Here is a 15,324-nt window from a genome sequence, read left to right as displayed (position 1 = left end):
GCTTGAGTAACCATGCTTTGAAAATTGTTTCTAAATTTCTCATATGTAGAGCTTTAACAAGCTCTTCAAGGGGGAAGGGAACATGAATTTACAAAAGTGCACAGCAAATACTGTGTCATGGGTATAACACAAACAGTTTTTTTGTGGTGTGTACAGGGTTAGTTCTGCTCATGGAAAGGAAGTGCTGATTCTTTGGCAGAAGGAACCCCTTGATCTAAATGTAGGCATGATGCCCCTTTTTACCTTCATCTTATGACAGACCTACCCCTGTTGGGGAGATAATATGAGCCCCTCAACTCTACCAGCAAATATAAAACAACACAAAATCTCATTCACTTAAGGGAAAGGTTCAGCACTAAATGCAAGGTCTATAACTGAACCTGCCTCTGTGGTGTTTGGAGTGTACAAGCACAAATACACCTGCGAGGTGGCATCAAGCACCACGAGAAGCTGCTCAGGCCTTGTGCAGTGCTGTGGTCCAGCACGCTGTTAAAGCATGGCTCTCATCCAGCACTGTTATGCCAGAGGTGTCTAATGGTATTCACAGAGCTGGCTAGTGAGTTCACATAAATTACCTCTGGTATTCCAAGGGTGGCTGTACACCACTTGCTTCCCATACAGCGAGTTTTTCACATAGGCAAGTCTGAGTGCTGCTCTAAGTGATTTTAATGAATATTTTGCAGTCTGCCAAGTCATGGCATCCCACTGTAGAAAAAGAACAATGTGTAATGAGTAAGAATTGAAAGAGGGGAAATTTAAGTTAGATATTGGGAAGAAATTATTTCATGTGAGGGTGGTGAGGCCCTGGCACAGACTGCCCAAGGAGGTTGTGAATGTCCCTTAAGTGTTCAAGGCCAGGTTGGATGGGGCTTGGAGCAGCCTGCTCTAGCAGGTGTCCTTGCTCATGGCAGGGGTGATGTGGGGATTTGGATTAGAGGTGTGAAGAAGTTTTTTCACTGTTTTGGTGTCAGACATTGGAATGGGCTGCCCAGGGATGTGATGGAGTCACCATCCCTGGAGGTGTTTAAGAGGTGTCTGGCACAAGTGCTAGGCAATGTGGGAGTTACAGGGCTACTGCTGAGCAGATGGTTGGACTGGATGATCTTGAAGGTCCCTTCTAATCGTGATGATTTTATTCTCTCTTTAAGGTCCTTTCTGTGATTCTGTAACTGTTCACCGCCAGCCGCCCTGCCAGCACACACCCCCGAGGGCAGCAGCCGTGACAGCCCCTCGCAGTTACACAGGACACCGCCGTGTCTCTGCGTGGCTCCGGCAGTACTGCAGGCCCATCCGAGCGCCCCGCAGCCGCGGCCTCGGCGCCCGGGCCCGCGCTCCCCAGCAGCGTGCGGCGGAGCCCCGGGCCGGCCCGGGCTGCCCGGGGGTGCCGGAGCCCGGCGCGGGGGCCGGGCCGGGCCGGGCCGGGCAGGGGGTGTGGAGCGCCCGCCTCTCGCGGCTCGCAGCCGGAGCCTCCCGCGGGCCGGGCCGCGTACCCAGAGTGCAGCAGGCGGCCGGGCGGGCGGACCCAGCACCCCGGGCAGCCCGGGCCGGCTCTGCCCGGCGCAGCGGGAGCCGGGCCCCGGCGGCGGCGGCGGTGCGGCCCAGAATGCGGCACTGAGATGCTCCTTCCCCCGGCAGCGGCGGCGCCCCGGGCCCAGGCGGCGGCGGCCCCCGCGTGGATGAGGCTCTGGAGCCGGCGCTTCGCCCTGCACAAACATTTCTATAGGACTCATTCGCCCTGCTGAGGAGATCGGCCCAGACCGGCCGCTTTCCCTCCCCTCCCTTTCCCCGCTCCCCCGGAGACCGCCGGCGCGGCGCGGCCCGGCCCGCATGGAGGCCCCCGGCGGCGGCGGCGGCGCCTCGCCGCTGAGCCCCGCGCTGGTGGGGCGGCTCCGCCGGGAGCACGAGAAGGTAAAGGGGGCTGCGGGGCCGGGCGGGGGCGCGGGGGGCGCGGGCCGGGCCCGGGGCGCCGGGGCGGGGGACGGCACGTGGCCGCGTGACGTCACGGGCGGCGGGCGAGGCGGCCGGGGCACCCGGGGACCCGCGGGGACCCCCGGGACAGAGCCCCGGGACAGAGCCCGGGGACAGAGCCCTGAGACACAGCCCTGAGACAGAGCCCCGGGGACAGAGCCCTGGGGACAGAGCCCCGGGACAGAGCCCCGGGACAGAGCCCGGGGACAGAGCCCCGGGACAGAGCCCTGAGACAGAGCCCCGGGGACACAGCCCTGAGACACAGCCCTGAGACAGAGCCCCGGGGACAGAGCCCCGGGGACAGAGCCCCGGGACAGAGCCCTGGGACACAGCCCCGGGACAGAGCCCGGGGACAGAGCCCCGGGACAGAGCCCCGGGACAGAGCCCCGGGGACAGAGCCCCGGGACAGAGCCCCGGGGACAGAGCCCCGGGGACAGAGCCCTGGGGACACAGCCCTGAGACAGAGCCCCGGGGACAGAGCCCCGGGACACAGCCCCGGGACAGAGCCCGGGGACAGAGCCCTGAGACAGAGCCCCGGGGACAGAGCCCCGGGGACAGAGCCCTGAGACAGAGCCCCGGGGACACAGCCCTGGGGACAGAGCCCTGGGGACACAGCCTTGGGGACACAGCCCTGGGGACAGAGCCCCGGGACAGAGCCCCGGGGACACAGCCCCGGGGACAGAGCCCCGGGACAGAGCCCGGGGACACAGCCCTGAGACAGAGCCCCGGGACAGAGCCCCGGGACAGAGCCCCGGGACAGAGCCCTGGGACACAGCCCTCAGACAGAGCCCCGGGGACAGAGCCCTGGGACAGAGCCCTTGGGGACAGAGCCCCGGGACAGAGCCCCGGGACACAGCCCTGGGGACACAGCCCTGGGGACACAGCCTTGGGGACACAGCCCCCCGGACAGAGCCCCGGGACAGAGCCCCAGGACACACTCCCCCGGAACACCTCGGGGAGCGGTGTCCGGAGGGAAGGGCCCGCTGCTGCCCCGCCGCCTGCCGTGGATAGCAGCGTGCCCACGAACGCGTGTTTTTATCCTCCGTGATTTTTCCGGCCTCCGGGACAGTCCCGCCTTCCAAACTGCCCGGCCGTGTCCGTGACCTGCGTCATGCCAGCGTGCTCCTGGGCCAGCCTGGAAAGACCGTGTGTCTAAACTTAGTTGTTCATGACCTGCCTTAGGAATCATTGGTTATATTCGAAATGGGTTTCAAAGAACCAGAATTTTCCGCAGAAGTTATTCCCAAGAGTTCATTGGCTGGTTCCACCTGAGACCATAGCACAAAACTCAGGATACTTTTTTATGTAGATTACACACATGATCTTACTGAAGTGGGTCCTGAAAACCTAAGGAGTGCGATTTGGGGCTGTAGATTCCAGCCTCGCGGTGAGCTGTGTGTGGGTGCAGGAGTCACTGGAAATAACTTGTGGTCATATGCAGGGTGTTGTTGATACAAATACAGTCTGCAGACCTTTTGCTTTTTCTGCTCATGTGATTAAAATTTTTTTAAGCAGATAGTAAGATGGACATTAGATTTCCTCAGTTATAATGGAAGGATTTTATCTCCATTCTGTATTTTTTCACATGCTGGTTTAGTTGAGAAAAAGAGTAACACCTACGGAGTATAAAAATGTGCCTTGTCTGGAATATTGTGCACACAAATACTTTTGAATACCTGTTAGATCACTGCTCAAACACCTGTGTAGCCAGCTGACAGTTTATGTGGATGAACAATAAGAGGGTCTGCTGGAATCCACTGCATCATCTGCCCTGCAAGAATTGGAACCCATCATGCGAAGAATTGGTGATAGGAACTCACCTGCTTAGGCTCCTTTGGTTAATTTTCAGGGTGGTGGAATCTGGTGAAGAATAATTTCTCTGGTGCATTAGTGTCAGGCATAATGTGTAAGCACATGTCTGCCATAGCCACAGAGAATTATTCCCAGTTCCTGGTAAGACCTCTCTGTAAGCAAGTTTAAGACTCTTCTTAAACAGATCTGCTCCACTGGAAAAGAGGCCCAGGAGACCATTAATTAAGCCTCTGTTAGGCTGATGTACCAAAGTTATATTTTATCATAGGGAAACTTTACATAATTTCTGCAAATTGGCTGAAAAAAATGGAACACTTCAGCTTCAATATGAAATTATACTAAAGAACTACATATCTTGGTTACAATGGAGTGCCGTGATGAAGATATAGTAGACTTTCCCTCTATGCAATGAATATATATAATTGGATTACAACGGTATTTTCAGTTATAAAAATATTGTATTTTAAGATGGAGGAGGTATTTTCATTTCAGCCAGCTCTTCTCAGAGATCCGTATTTTTCCCACAGAATCACTAAAGTTGAAGGCTCCTGTTTTGTCTCACCACAGAGATGAAGGAGAATTACTTCAGTAAACTAGTAATTGCAGTGTGAGGATCATAGAAAATAGTAAAATTACTTAGCCAGAACAATATCTCTATATACTGGCAGGCAAATACATTTCTTTTAATTACTGGGATGTTGTGCTGTCCCAGTGACGCTTGATTAAGTGCAAGGAAACCTATTTATTCCCATTAATCTGAAGGCAATTTTTAGTGAAATTGTGGAATACAAAAGTATCTATCTTCAGCATTAAAGATAATATTTGATTTGTGGTTGGTTATTTTAACACCCAGGCCATTGTACAACCCTGGTTCAGCTACGGGTTTGAGCTTTTAAGTGCTAAAGAGCTGCCCTGGAAAACTTGTGAACTGAGGCTTCCTTCCTGCTTAAAAATACTGAAAGAAAGGATGTCCATGGCTTTCTGTCTTTAATCTGGTGAAGACTGCAACTTCTAGGTTTAGGACCCCTGGTGAAAAGTAATTTTAATTCTTGTTTAGGACTGCTTGCCTGTTGGACAGATTTCATCTTGTTAATTTGTGGTGATAGTAAGACCAAACTGTTAAAAGCAATTTTCAGTGCTCCTACTAAAGGCACTTTGTATAAAAACATGACTTAGAATGTGTATCTTGGGGATAAATTATAGAAGAATATCTAGTAATTTTCATGATAAAGACCATCATTGGAAGCACAATGCCTGCGTAAAGTTTTCAGTATTTCTGTAAGAAGAGTATAATGTATGTGTCATGGATTACTTGTAAAAACAATATATGTTAGCTGAAAATACTGCAGTAAATCTATTGCAAGTTAGTACAGGAATTATAAAATGAATATTTAAATAGGAGGTTTCTCATGCTATAGGGCCTACGTTTAAACATAATATTTGATATACATTTATTCCTACAATCAAGTGGGTTGGGATTACTAACTGATGGGAAGTTGACAAGTCAGATGTGTATGATTTGGAAAGACTTGTGTAGACAGTGAATTTACAGTGGGATGATATGTTCTATAGTTTCTGAGCAATGCAATGACAATACGTGTAATGGGAGACATTACAGAGCCAATTAGACCCAAGAGGCATTTGCAGAGTGCAGACACAGGCATGGAGAATCTAAAGGATTCCAGTATTAGATGGCAGTATGATTTTTTTTGTATTGCACTGACAGACATACTTTTTTGTTTTCCTTGTAGAAAAATTAGGGCAAGGAAGTGACTCTCCTGTCACTCACCACGACAGCAAAGCACAATTAGATTGAGTGCAGCTCTTACTGTAACTCTTTGGCCATTGTGCATTATGACATATTCTTAATTTTTATGAATTTAAATGGTAGAGCTGTAAAATCTTTAATTTCTGAATGGTTTTCAAGATTCTGGGTACTTAAAGTTTTTTGACAGTTAAAAAACTTGTAAGTGGGTTATGGAGAAACAAATCACAGAATCCTTAGCTTACACTCTTTTAAATTGTTTCCTCTTCTTACATTATTTACTCGGTGGCTGACTGCTTCTGTTTGTCTTTTCCAAGTAATATCTGTGCTATGAAATCAGCATCTTGGCAGTTTTAGAGCTGTTCCTGCAGTTGGAAAAGGAGCAGTGAAGCAGAGTAGGGTCTTGTTCACTTGATGCTGCTGCAGGAGCCACTGGAAATCAGGAAGTGCTTGCCTGTAGACTCACAGATGAGACTCAGATGTGCTTTCCAGTGCAGTGCAGTGTCTCCCATGGTTTGCATTTTTTCCAAACTATGTCCAAGTTCACAGAATCCAGAAAACGCCTGGGTATGAGCCACCAGTGCAGCAGGACTTCATTTTACACAATAACTGTTTGAGAAAAGAGAACAGTGTCTAAAGCTTGGTTTAATGTGCTTCTTTTAAAAAGAACCTGTCTGAAGCTTTATTTGCCCTATTCCTTTTTAAAAGGTGCCTGGACAATTACCTTTTTGGAAATTGTGATGACATACGCTCCACCCTGTCCACTGGTTCCAGTAATTTTTTTTAGGTTGTGCATTCAAGTAAAAGCCCTAATTCAGTCATGATCTGGAAGCTTTTTATGGAATACTTATTGTTCCTCCAGTGTTAATTGATCATCACTTTTACTTTTTTAGTCAATATTTGTCCATGTTCTTATTAGTAGGAGTTAAATACCCACAAGTTTATATAGTGCCAAGAGCTGTGAAATAAATTTATAGATCTTCAGTAGGTTTTTTAATGGTAATTGGAGGAGACTTGACAAAAGAATTTAAAGAGCATTGCCTTTATTCTGGAGAGGGCAAGCCTGTGTGTGTTCAACCTCATTGGTAACTAAAATGTGTAGATGAGATTATATGCACAAAATTTAAGTGTTACTGAATTGTGCTGCTCTTACAACTTGTCTGCAGAGGCTGTGAGTAGAGGCAGTGACCAGGGTGCCATTTGGGAATGGTCTTCAGTATCTTTGCAGATCTCCATTCTGTAGGTTAAGCTCGTAACTTGTCTTCTCAGGTCTGTTTGGATGCTCCTCATCTCAAGTATTTCTTTAATCCTTTTAGGTTGTGAAATTGTACTTTGTTTTTGTCTGAGCTTTTAGTCTGTTTAATCAGTGTTGCAGGTAGATCTGCTGGCTCAGAGCTTACCTCTTGATGCCCTCAGAGCAGCAGGTACTCTATGGTTTCGTGTTTGTTTGGTTGACACTGAGACAGTGCTGCACTGTGCAGGTGCTGCTTTTGTAGTTCCTCTTGTCTGTTAGCATAGGTTGCAGCACAGGAGCAACAGTCTCAGACACTTGCTCAAAATTTTCTTTAATGATCATGTGAGTTGTCCAAGTGACTTAAAATAGGACAACTTGTTTATCTTTTTATGTGTACTTTTTTCACACAAACTTTAGGAGTTTTAGGGTGGCACATTTGTGACAGTGGTCAGTGAACTGGGCTGGGATCTAGCTTAAAAACAAACTTTATTGTTGACATTTTTTCCTTTTTTTTTTCCCATCCTTCCTGGACTATTTCTCATCCACTGTGGATTCCTGACGTGGTTACAAATGACTGTCAGCAGATTGTCTCGGGGCTGGGAGGATGAGACAGTGGAAGTGAGTATCAGGAGCCAGGGAGGGAGGATGCTGAGTTTACTCAGCACTGTGGCTGAAAGCTGAACCACAGCCTGCAGCTATGTCTGTGAGGCAGGTGTCACAGCTCATGGCAATTTTAAGCCACTTAAGCTTAGGTTTTGCTAGCAGCATAGCTTTTACACCATAAACTCCATCAAAGCTTGCAAAACCTGCTTGAGATGTTGGGCTGCTTATATCATAGAATTCTGTGCCTGTGCTGGTTTGCTGCTCTCTGGGTACCTCGGTGAGCCTGGATATGGTGCAGCCACACAAATATATTTACCTGACCTCAGCTAAAATACTGAGTTATTTTTTCTGTCTCAAGATGGAGTTACAGACATGGACACTGGCTTGCTGCCAGTGAAGGATGAGATCTTACTCTGTGTTCCTTGCTTGCCCTACTTCAGTTGGTTTGGAGTTGGTGGAACTCGCTCAGCAGAAGACAGCCTGCTACCCATGGGGTTTTTTGCTGTGTAGCATTTTTGAGCTTCCCAAAATAATTTTCATCAGAACTTAGTATTTATTTATTGATAAATAATAGTTCTGTACTACTTTTTCTGCAAAACTGCAAGACCCAAAGGTGTATACACAATTAATAGGAAAATGTAGATCTTCACTTGTTTTCTTGTAAAGAAAAGTAAAAATTGTGGCTATGTTTCTAAGCAATATTTTTTACTTCAGGAAAAAATGTTTGCCATGATTCAGATTTCTTTCTCTCTTTTTCTGCAGTATTCTTTTTAAACATATTTCTTTAAAAGGCAAAAGTTTCCACCCAAAGGGAGTTTTATGTTAATAATTTGTTGGAATATAGCATTTTTGAGTAATATGATTTAATAAATGAATATGAGAGCTCAGAAGTGCTTTCTTCCTTTTGCATTAGATCATACAGTGTGCCAACAGACTGAAGAATTTTTAATAGTTTTATTTCATTTTTTGATTGAAAATGGGGCTCTAGGAAAAACAATTGTACAGATGTTAATTTCTGTCTTTCTCCATCAGTGATTGCTGTGTTCTAGGCAAGTACTGTGTAGTTTCCTAGAGGATAAAATGAAAATTCATTTTAAATGTTTATTTTTTTTCTGTGGCTTGTTACATCCTTGTTACCAAGATATGATTAAATATTTGACCACCCATTAGTGTTGTTCTGTAATGTAAAGTGGTATGTGAACTGGTAATTTCTGGTAAAATTTTAGTGTTTGGGGTACAAGAGAGAAATCTCATGCATGAGTTGCATATCAGAGAGGGTTGTGATACTGCAAACATTCCCAGATGGAGGCAGCTCATGTGCATGTATTAACCATAGTAAATACTTGAATGTGGAATATTTAACATTTAGAACTATGCAGAGTTGGAGTCACCTGAAGGAAGTCAGTAATGGAAATGATGTTGGATTTATCATGAGCCGTGCAAACATGGACCTGCATTTCAGGAAACCGGCACACACTGGTGGCAAGTTCTGAACAGCAGGACCTAGGTTGAAACAGAGATATTTTACAGTCCCAAATGGCAGGGACAGTCTGCTGAAGGCAAGTCATTGGTTTTAGACTTTATTAGACCCTTACTTTAATTACCACCTCATTACTTGCTTTGCTTCCACAAAAAGTATTCCATACTGTCATTTTTCCCTAAGTAACTGGAAATGTGATTGAAAGGGATGTTTAAAGTGAGACTAATTCAAGATTAAATAGTCACAAATTATATTATTGCTACATGTAAACAAATTACTTGCATATCTGATTTTATTCAGATTACTTTTCAAGTGGTAAATAATGCTTTATCACTTATATAGTGCTCTTACATCTTTAGAGTGCTTTTCTCACATTAATTAATCATCATTAAACACTCTGAGGTGGGTAGGTTAATACTATTATCCCCATTTTGCAGATGAAGAAATGTAGACTGAGAGGTTGTGATTTGCTCAAGGCCATATAGAAGAAACAGAATCAGAGCTGGGATTAGATCTGTGTCCCTAGCTTCTAATTTCAGAAGACCAGCCAGATTGTGAGCCACAGTTTTGAAGCAAAATGCTCAAGTGTGCATGTAGAACCAGCAGACATTTGCTTGGCCTAACTTGCAACTTGTTTAAAGGGAAACTTTTTTTTTGTGCTGTGCTTCACATTTCCACCTTCACACTTACAAGTGTGGAAATGGCCTCTCATTCATTTAGGACCTCTTCCTAATTGGATGTGACATTTTTATTTTCATCATTTTCATTGAATTTGACTTCCATCTTGGAAACTTAAAAATTTCTACTTCTCTGGACTTGAACATAACTGTACTGCTCACATAGAGCGGTTTACATTGGTACCCCAAGCTGTCTGCATCTGCAGGTGATACCAGGACCAGCTCTGTTACTTAAAATTTTCACAAGCTGAGACATAAATAATGTTCTGACTTGGCAGCTTGTCTTACTGCTGTTCAGAAGGGATGAGAGAGAATTGCTCTCTGTGTGCTAAACCCAGCACCTTTGTAGGTTATGCCTAGCTTGCATGCCCCCAACCTTGGAGAAGTACCTCAATAAAACAACGTAGTCGTGGAATGGAGAGGAGACGAGAACTCTTTGTGCATCACTTTGTTAATCAGAAGCACCACAGAGAATTGTATTCAGCTGTTAGTAATGGGAGCACCTGCAGAAGTAAGAGATAAGGAAAAATAAGGTGCAGGAAAGAAGTGCTCTAGTATAGGAGGGTGAAGACATGCTGGGCTGATGTGGGATAGGTTAGAGACCCATGGCATGTACAGGTAAGGATCTGCTTTGTGCTACAGCATCCTTCTCACCTGTCCTCATTGCCAGGGAGATGTTGGAAGTGATGGTAGAGCGTGGCTGCTGAATTAGGAGCTCTGGCTTCCCTTCCCAGCCCTGACCACAGCCAGTGGTTGTAACTCAGCCTGCAGAATGAGTGCAGTGCTTTTTCAAAGTGCTGCCCACTTGAATTTATGGAGCAGATTTAGGGAAGGTAGCATATTAGATAGACTGGGAAGGGAGAATGTGTTGCACAGAAGGAATTCTCTGTCTGGTCAGCTAATGAAGTCCTTGGCTGGGTGACAGGAGTTGCCTGGGGGTGATTTGGAGTCATTAGCCTGCGATCTGCCCTGGGATCACGGTGGAGCTGGGGACACCTGGGACATGATCACAGGTCTAAAGCTAATCCTCGTGCTCTGCTTGTGACTTCTACAAACGAGGGATTCCTTAAAAGTAGCAACACAGGTATCCTTAGAAATAGCTCAGGCACATAGCAGTGAGAACAGAACAAGCACATCATCTGCTGTAAGGGTTTGGGTTTAATCTAGCAGGAATTCCCGCAGGGATGGCTTCTCCCCAGTCGCCAGGGAGCTTGTGGAGCTTGCAGGTGTGGTTCTGGTGGGTCAGGGGCTTGAGAAGCACTGCATTTTGACAACCTGCTGTTGGTGGAAAGGAAGGAAACAAGATATTTGCCTATTTGCTTTCTTTTAAGACTATGCAATATATTTTCTGACAGTGGATCCTGTTTTAATAACTAGACCCATGATTAGGTAAAGTTAAATCTGCTGCAAGTGTAGTTTAATAAATATTTTAGTATGCAGATAAGCCACTGATAACCACGTGCATTCACAAGCTCATACAGTTTATTCCTAAAAGGTGAGAATTCAGTTTGTTGGTACTGCTTCACTGTGATGTCTTAAAAGTAAGGCATACTTGGTGGCACTAGCTGTCCAGGTAAATTGAACTCCAGTGAATAAACAAGCAGGTCATTTATTTTATTTACGCTAAAAGGGTTTTTCATTCTTTAATTGTAACTCTGGATATAAATTATGTGTGGAAGATAGACTAATGATTTTTCTGTGTTTGATTAAAGCCAAAGACTCAAAGATTTGATTATATATTTATCTATTTGTTTCTTTGCTGTGATAAGACCAGTTGTTATCCAAACAGTGAGACTGACCTAATAAAGGTCATATGCATAATTGATCTCCATCTTTTTTTCAATATTTATTCTCTCTATTCTTCTAATAGAGTTCAGTTCCAGAAGTGCAGCCTGCAACGTTTTTAAGGTGGTATATTTTAGCACTTCTGTAAAAGGTCTCATTTTATGCTGGCCAGTGAAATGAAAAGTTTTGTTGTTGGTTCCACCCTTTGGTATCCTTTCAAGAGAGATTATATCGAAGAAGAAGAATTAAATTAAAATTGATTGGTGTTATTGATTTTCTCCCTTTTTTTTTTTTTTTTTTAAGGGGGATAAAGGGTGGTGAAAACAGCATATGCCCCTATGCTGTTTTACTGATGGACTATTTCTTAAAAACATAAAAAACATATGTGCCCAATTTACATATTTACTAATTAAAAAAGCTTCCTGGAAACATTAAGTAGACTATCTTCTGCAACCTTTAACATTGTGGCTAATGGATATAGCCTGGAAATTTTCATAGAAGGTCCTCTAAATAATGTAAATGATTATGAATATGTAACTAGTTAATATGCAGCTACGAAAGGATTATCATGTAGAGGTTAATGAACATGCTGCTCTTATGGTTTGCAGGGCTTTTCTTTTTGTGCTTTCAGCTCACTTCATGCATGGAAAGTCATGTATTGGGAATGGAAAGCTTCCTGTCTTTTCCATCTTCATCTGAAATGGGGCAATTAAATTGAAACTTTCTTAAAGGATTTCATAAACATTTTTGTATGCTAAATTATGTTGTGTATTTCACAATCACTGCCAAATGTGAAAGGAAGAAGGATGTGGATAGAATAGGTTTGGACTCCTTGATTTATTAGTGACGGGCTCCAGTGTGCCTTAGCTTTGTTATCAGACAATTTATGTCTTCTGCAGAAACTTTACTCTTAAAATGGGCTTCATATTAATAGTATGAATTAGATTTCTGGCTTGATGTCCTGTACAAGTCTGTGTATTTACTCTCAAGCTTAAAAATAGTTGCCTTGCACATTAAGGAAGATATTTTGCTAGGCATTTGATTTGTAGGAGTTTAAAGCAAATGATAAATTTAAACTTGGCTTATGTGGGATGAGCTACCTGGCTGACTTTCCTGATGGATTATGAAATAACATAACCACAAATGTAAAGCTGATCCTTTTCATTTAAGAACTTTGCTCTGTTTAAAGAATTATTAGCTCACAAAGTAGTCCCGTTTTTTTTACTCCTCCATGAGTAGGAAGTGCAGGGTCTGAGATCTGTTGTGCAAAAGCTGCACATATGCTAACTGAAAAAAAAAAAAGTCTTTCATTCTGTTGTGTGGAAAAAAAAAAAAAAAAAGAATTATCTGCTCCAGTGATTTCAGTGGTACTTGAATGTATGTTATTGTTTTCTCTGCAAATTTTCTCATTAATTGCTTTCGAATGTTAGCATTATTTTGGCTATAGGAAGAACGAAATTTGTAAAAAACGAATCTAGAAAACGCTTATATTGAGAAACTGTCTAGACATATTTAACTGCCTCATGGCTTCATTGCATTTCATATAATTGAATGAAATTGTTTGTGTTGTATTTTTGGTAACTATTATTCAGAGATCAGAATATGTTTTGAAAGACAAAATCTCCATGTAATTGTGGCAGAGAAGGTCACAGGTTTCAGCATCCTGCCTGTTTGCTATATATAGTCTAAAAATTGCAGTTAAAAAGGTAAAAGTATTTAATCTTAACAGTGTGCTTTATTTTGTAAATTCTTTTGTATTTCTTGGGAAAGCCTGTGGCATAAGGAAGTAAGTTTGATACCCAGAAAGACAAGAAGCCAGCAGCCCATCATGGTGTCAAATATCCAAATTTACACTGCACAAAGTTAATTTGTGCTTTTTCAAGTTCAAGTGGCCAGTGGAAACATTTGTTGACGTACTGATAGAGGAAAAATGTTTTTGCTGATGTGAGACTTACTTGTTTTGCTTTTTAATGACTGAGTATGGGAGTTACATTGATGTCTTGTTATAATTTATGTTGTTTTCTTATTCTGCAAACGTGTAACACTGAAAATAGATTGGCAGATTGCACAAACTGCTACTTACCTCAGATCGTGTGTCACATAATAGTTATGGAGCAGGTATTGCACCAAAATAAGAAGTGAAAAGCTGTAATTTTTTTCTGTGGTTATCACTCTGCATTAGCCTGTGATAAAGTGTGCTGCTTAACAACGGCCATTCACATGCCTTTGCCCTGACAAATAAAAATGTGGATAGAGGCAGCACCAAATCTGTAAAGCTCCTGTTCTAGTTTCTGATGCATTGACATTGCAGCTGTGTGCTTAGCTTTGTTTTTTTCATGAGTAGTTATCTGTTTTAATGACAGGTGGTCACTGGCTGCCAAGAAAAAATCCAGCACTGGTAAGTAAAAAAAGTCTACATGTCTAAAATACTGATGAGTAACCTAGTTATGTTTTAGTAAAGTATTGGTGTTTATTCTGATGGGAGCCAAATCCTGCTAGCATGTTTTGGGGATTTTAGTTAGTGATAGCTTAGAATTGTTACAATGTTCTCTCCTTAAAATATATTTATTTCTCACTGATACAATTGAATTACAAATACAGTGAGCCTCAGTGTTTATACTTCTGCCTTAAAAACCTATCTCATCTGTCATTTTTACCCAAGTAACCTTGTTGGAGGAATGCTTAATCTGCCTGAATGGTGAAAAGATGCTCCCAGGGTAGAATTATTGCTGTTTTCTATCTAGGGAGCAAGTAGGGAAATTCCACTTGCTCCCCACCATGTGCTGAAACAATGTGGAAAGTAATGTTTCACTGATACCTCCCCCCACCAAGTAAAGTACATGCTAAAGCTTAGTTTTTAATACTTAAAATAAATGGTTTGTTATATACAAAAAATTATCTCTGGGCATTTTTTTCTCTGTTGGCAATCTGTGGTTAATAGAAAACATACCTAGTAAATAATAGTTTTGTATGACATCTGAGGAAAATGTACATTTAATGGTGAATGAAATCTTATATTATGAGTTACTGTGAGATATAACAGTTGATCTTACAGATATCAAATTACGATATATCCATGCTGTGTTTACCATGATTTTACTGAGAGAACAACAGGAGCTGTCTTGATTATTGTCTGCAGGGTTATTGCAGAATCACAGCAACTGCCCCTTTAGTGGTGAGATTAAACCTTTGGTTATACACCATCAAGCATATAATATTTTAAATTTATTTTAAGAGGCTTTTTCTTCATGCCTGAAAGATCTCCAAGCAAATAATTTATATTTAGTGTGTATCAAATGTTTTTAGTTTAAATGCACATAGGCTGCAAGCGCTGGATAAGAGGAAAAAAAATCAAGGCAATCTATACACATCATCATATTAAATTCTGACTATTGGCTCGCAAAAATAATCTAAAACTAATATGTTTCATTTATGTTTAAAATTCAGAGGCTGCATTAATTTTCAATAAGGGAAATATTGAAGTGCCTACTGGTGCTGTTGTGGTGAAGGCTATCTCTAGCTCATGCACTTTCTCAGGAGCTTTGCAGTGTCTGTGCCTACTGGCTCCTGTGTGAAATTCTGCATGTGCATTCTTCCACTCAGAGACAGTGCTTTTCAGAAATAAACTATTTGGCAGAAAGCTGCAAAACTTGAACAGATTTTTGAGCGTTTGGAAAATTGTGACAGTCATTTTCCTTTTTACAATGGCTGAGGTTTGTGGAGTGGCCTGGGAGTGTTGGCGTTGGAAGGAGGAGTTGCTCTGTGTTTGCTTTTGTGCCAACTCTGGCAATGACCCCCTGAACTTGGGGGTTTTGGGCATAGAACCTCTAATGAAAAAAATAACTTACTGATTTCTTTTACACAGAAAAGCAGTTTTTATAGCATCCATACAATCTTTATTTCATAAAAATAATTTAAAATTTAGTACTCTTATTTAGATCTTGATTGTGCAAGAGCTGAGTGCTCTTGTTTCAACTGAATAATTTGTTCACGTAAGACC

The 15,324-nt window shown here is 43.0% G+C and overlaps 1 protein-coding gene across 1 annotated transcript in view; it reads left to right on the top strand.

Moving 5' to 3' along the window:
* Positions 1–1,566: 1,566 nt before the first annotated feature.
* The window catches only part of URI1 (URI1 prefoldin like chaperone), a 41,341-nt gene continuing 27,583 nt past the window's right edge, over positions 1,567–15,324 (top strand). The window contains exons 1-2 of the mRNA XM_021540579.3: positions 1,567–1,908; positions 13,688–13,722. Coding sequence (XP_021396254.2) covers positions 1,828–1,908; positions 13,688–13,722 — 116 coding nt within the window. The 5' untranslated portion in view covers positions 1,567–1,827. The remainder of the gene's footprint in view (positions 1,909–13,687; positions 13,723–15,324) is intronic.

The sequence above is a fragment of the Lonchura striata genome, chromosome 13, assembly GCF_046129695.1.
Source record: "Lonchura striata isolate bLonStr1 chromosome 13, bLonStr1.mat, whole genome shotgun sequence".
Taxonomy (NCBI): Eukaryota; Metazoa; Chordata; class Aves; order Passeriformes; family Estrildidae; genus Lonchura; species Lonchura striata.
This window is presented reverse-complemented; position numbering and strand designations above follow the sequence as displayed.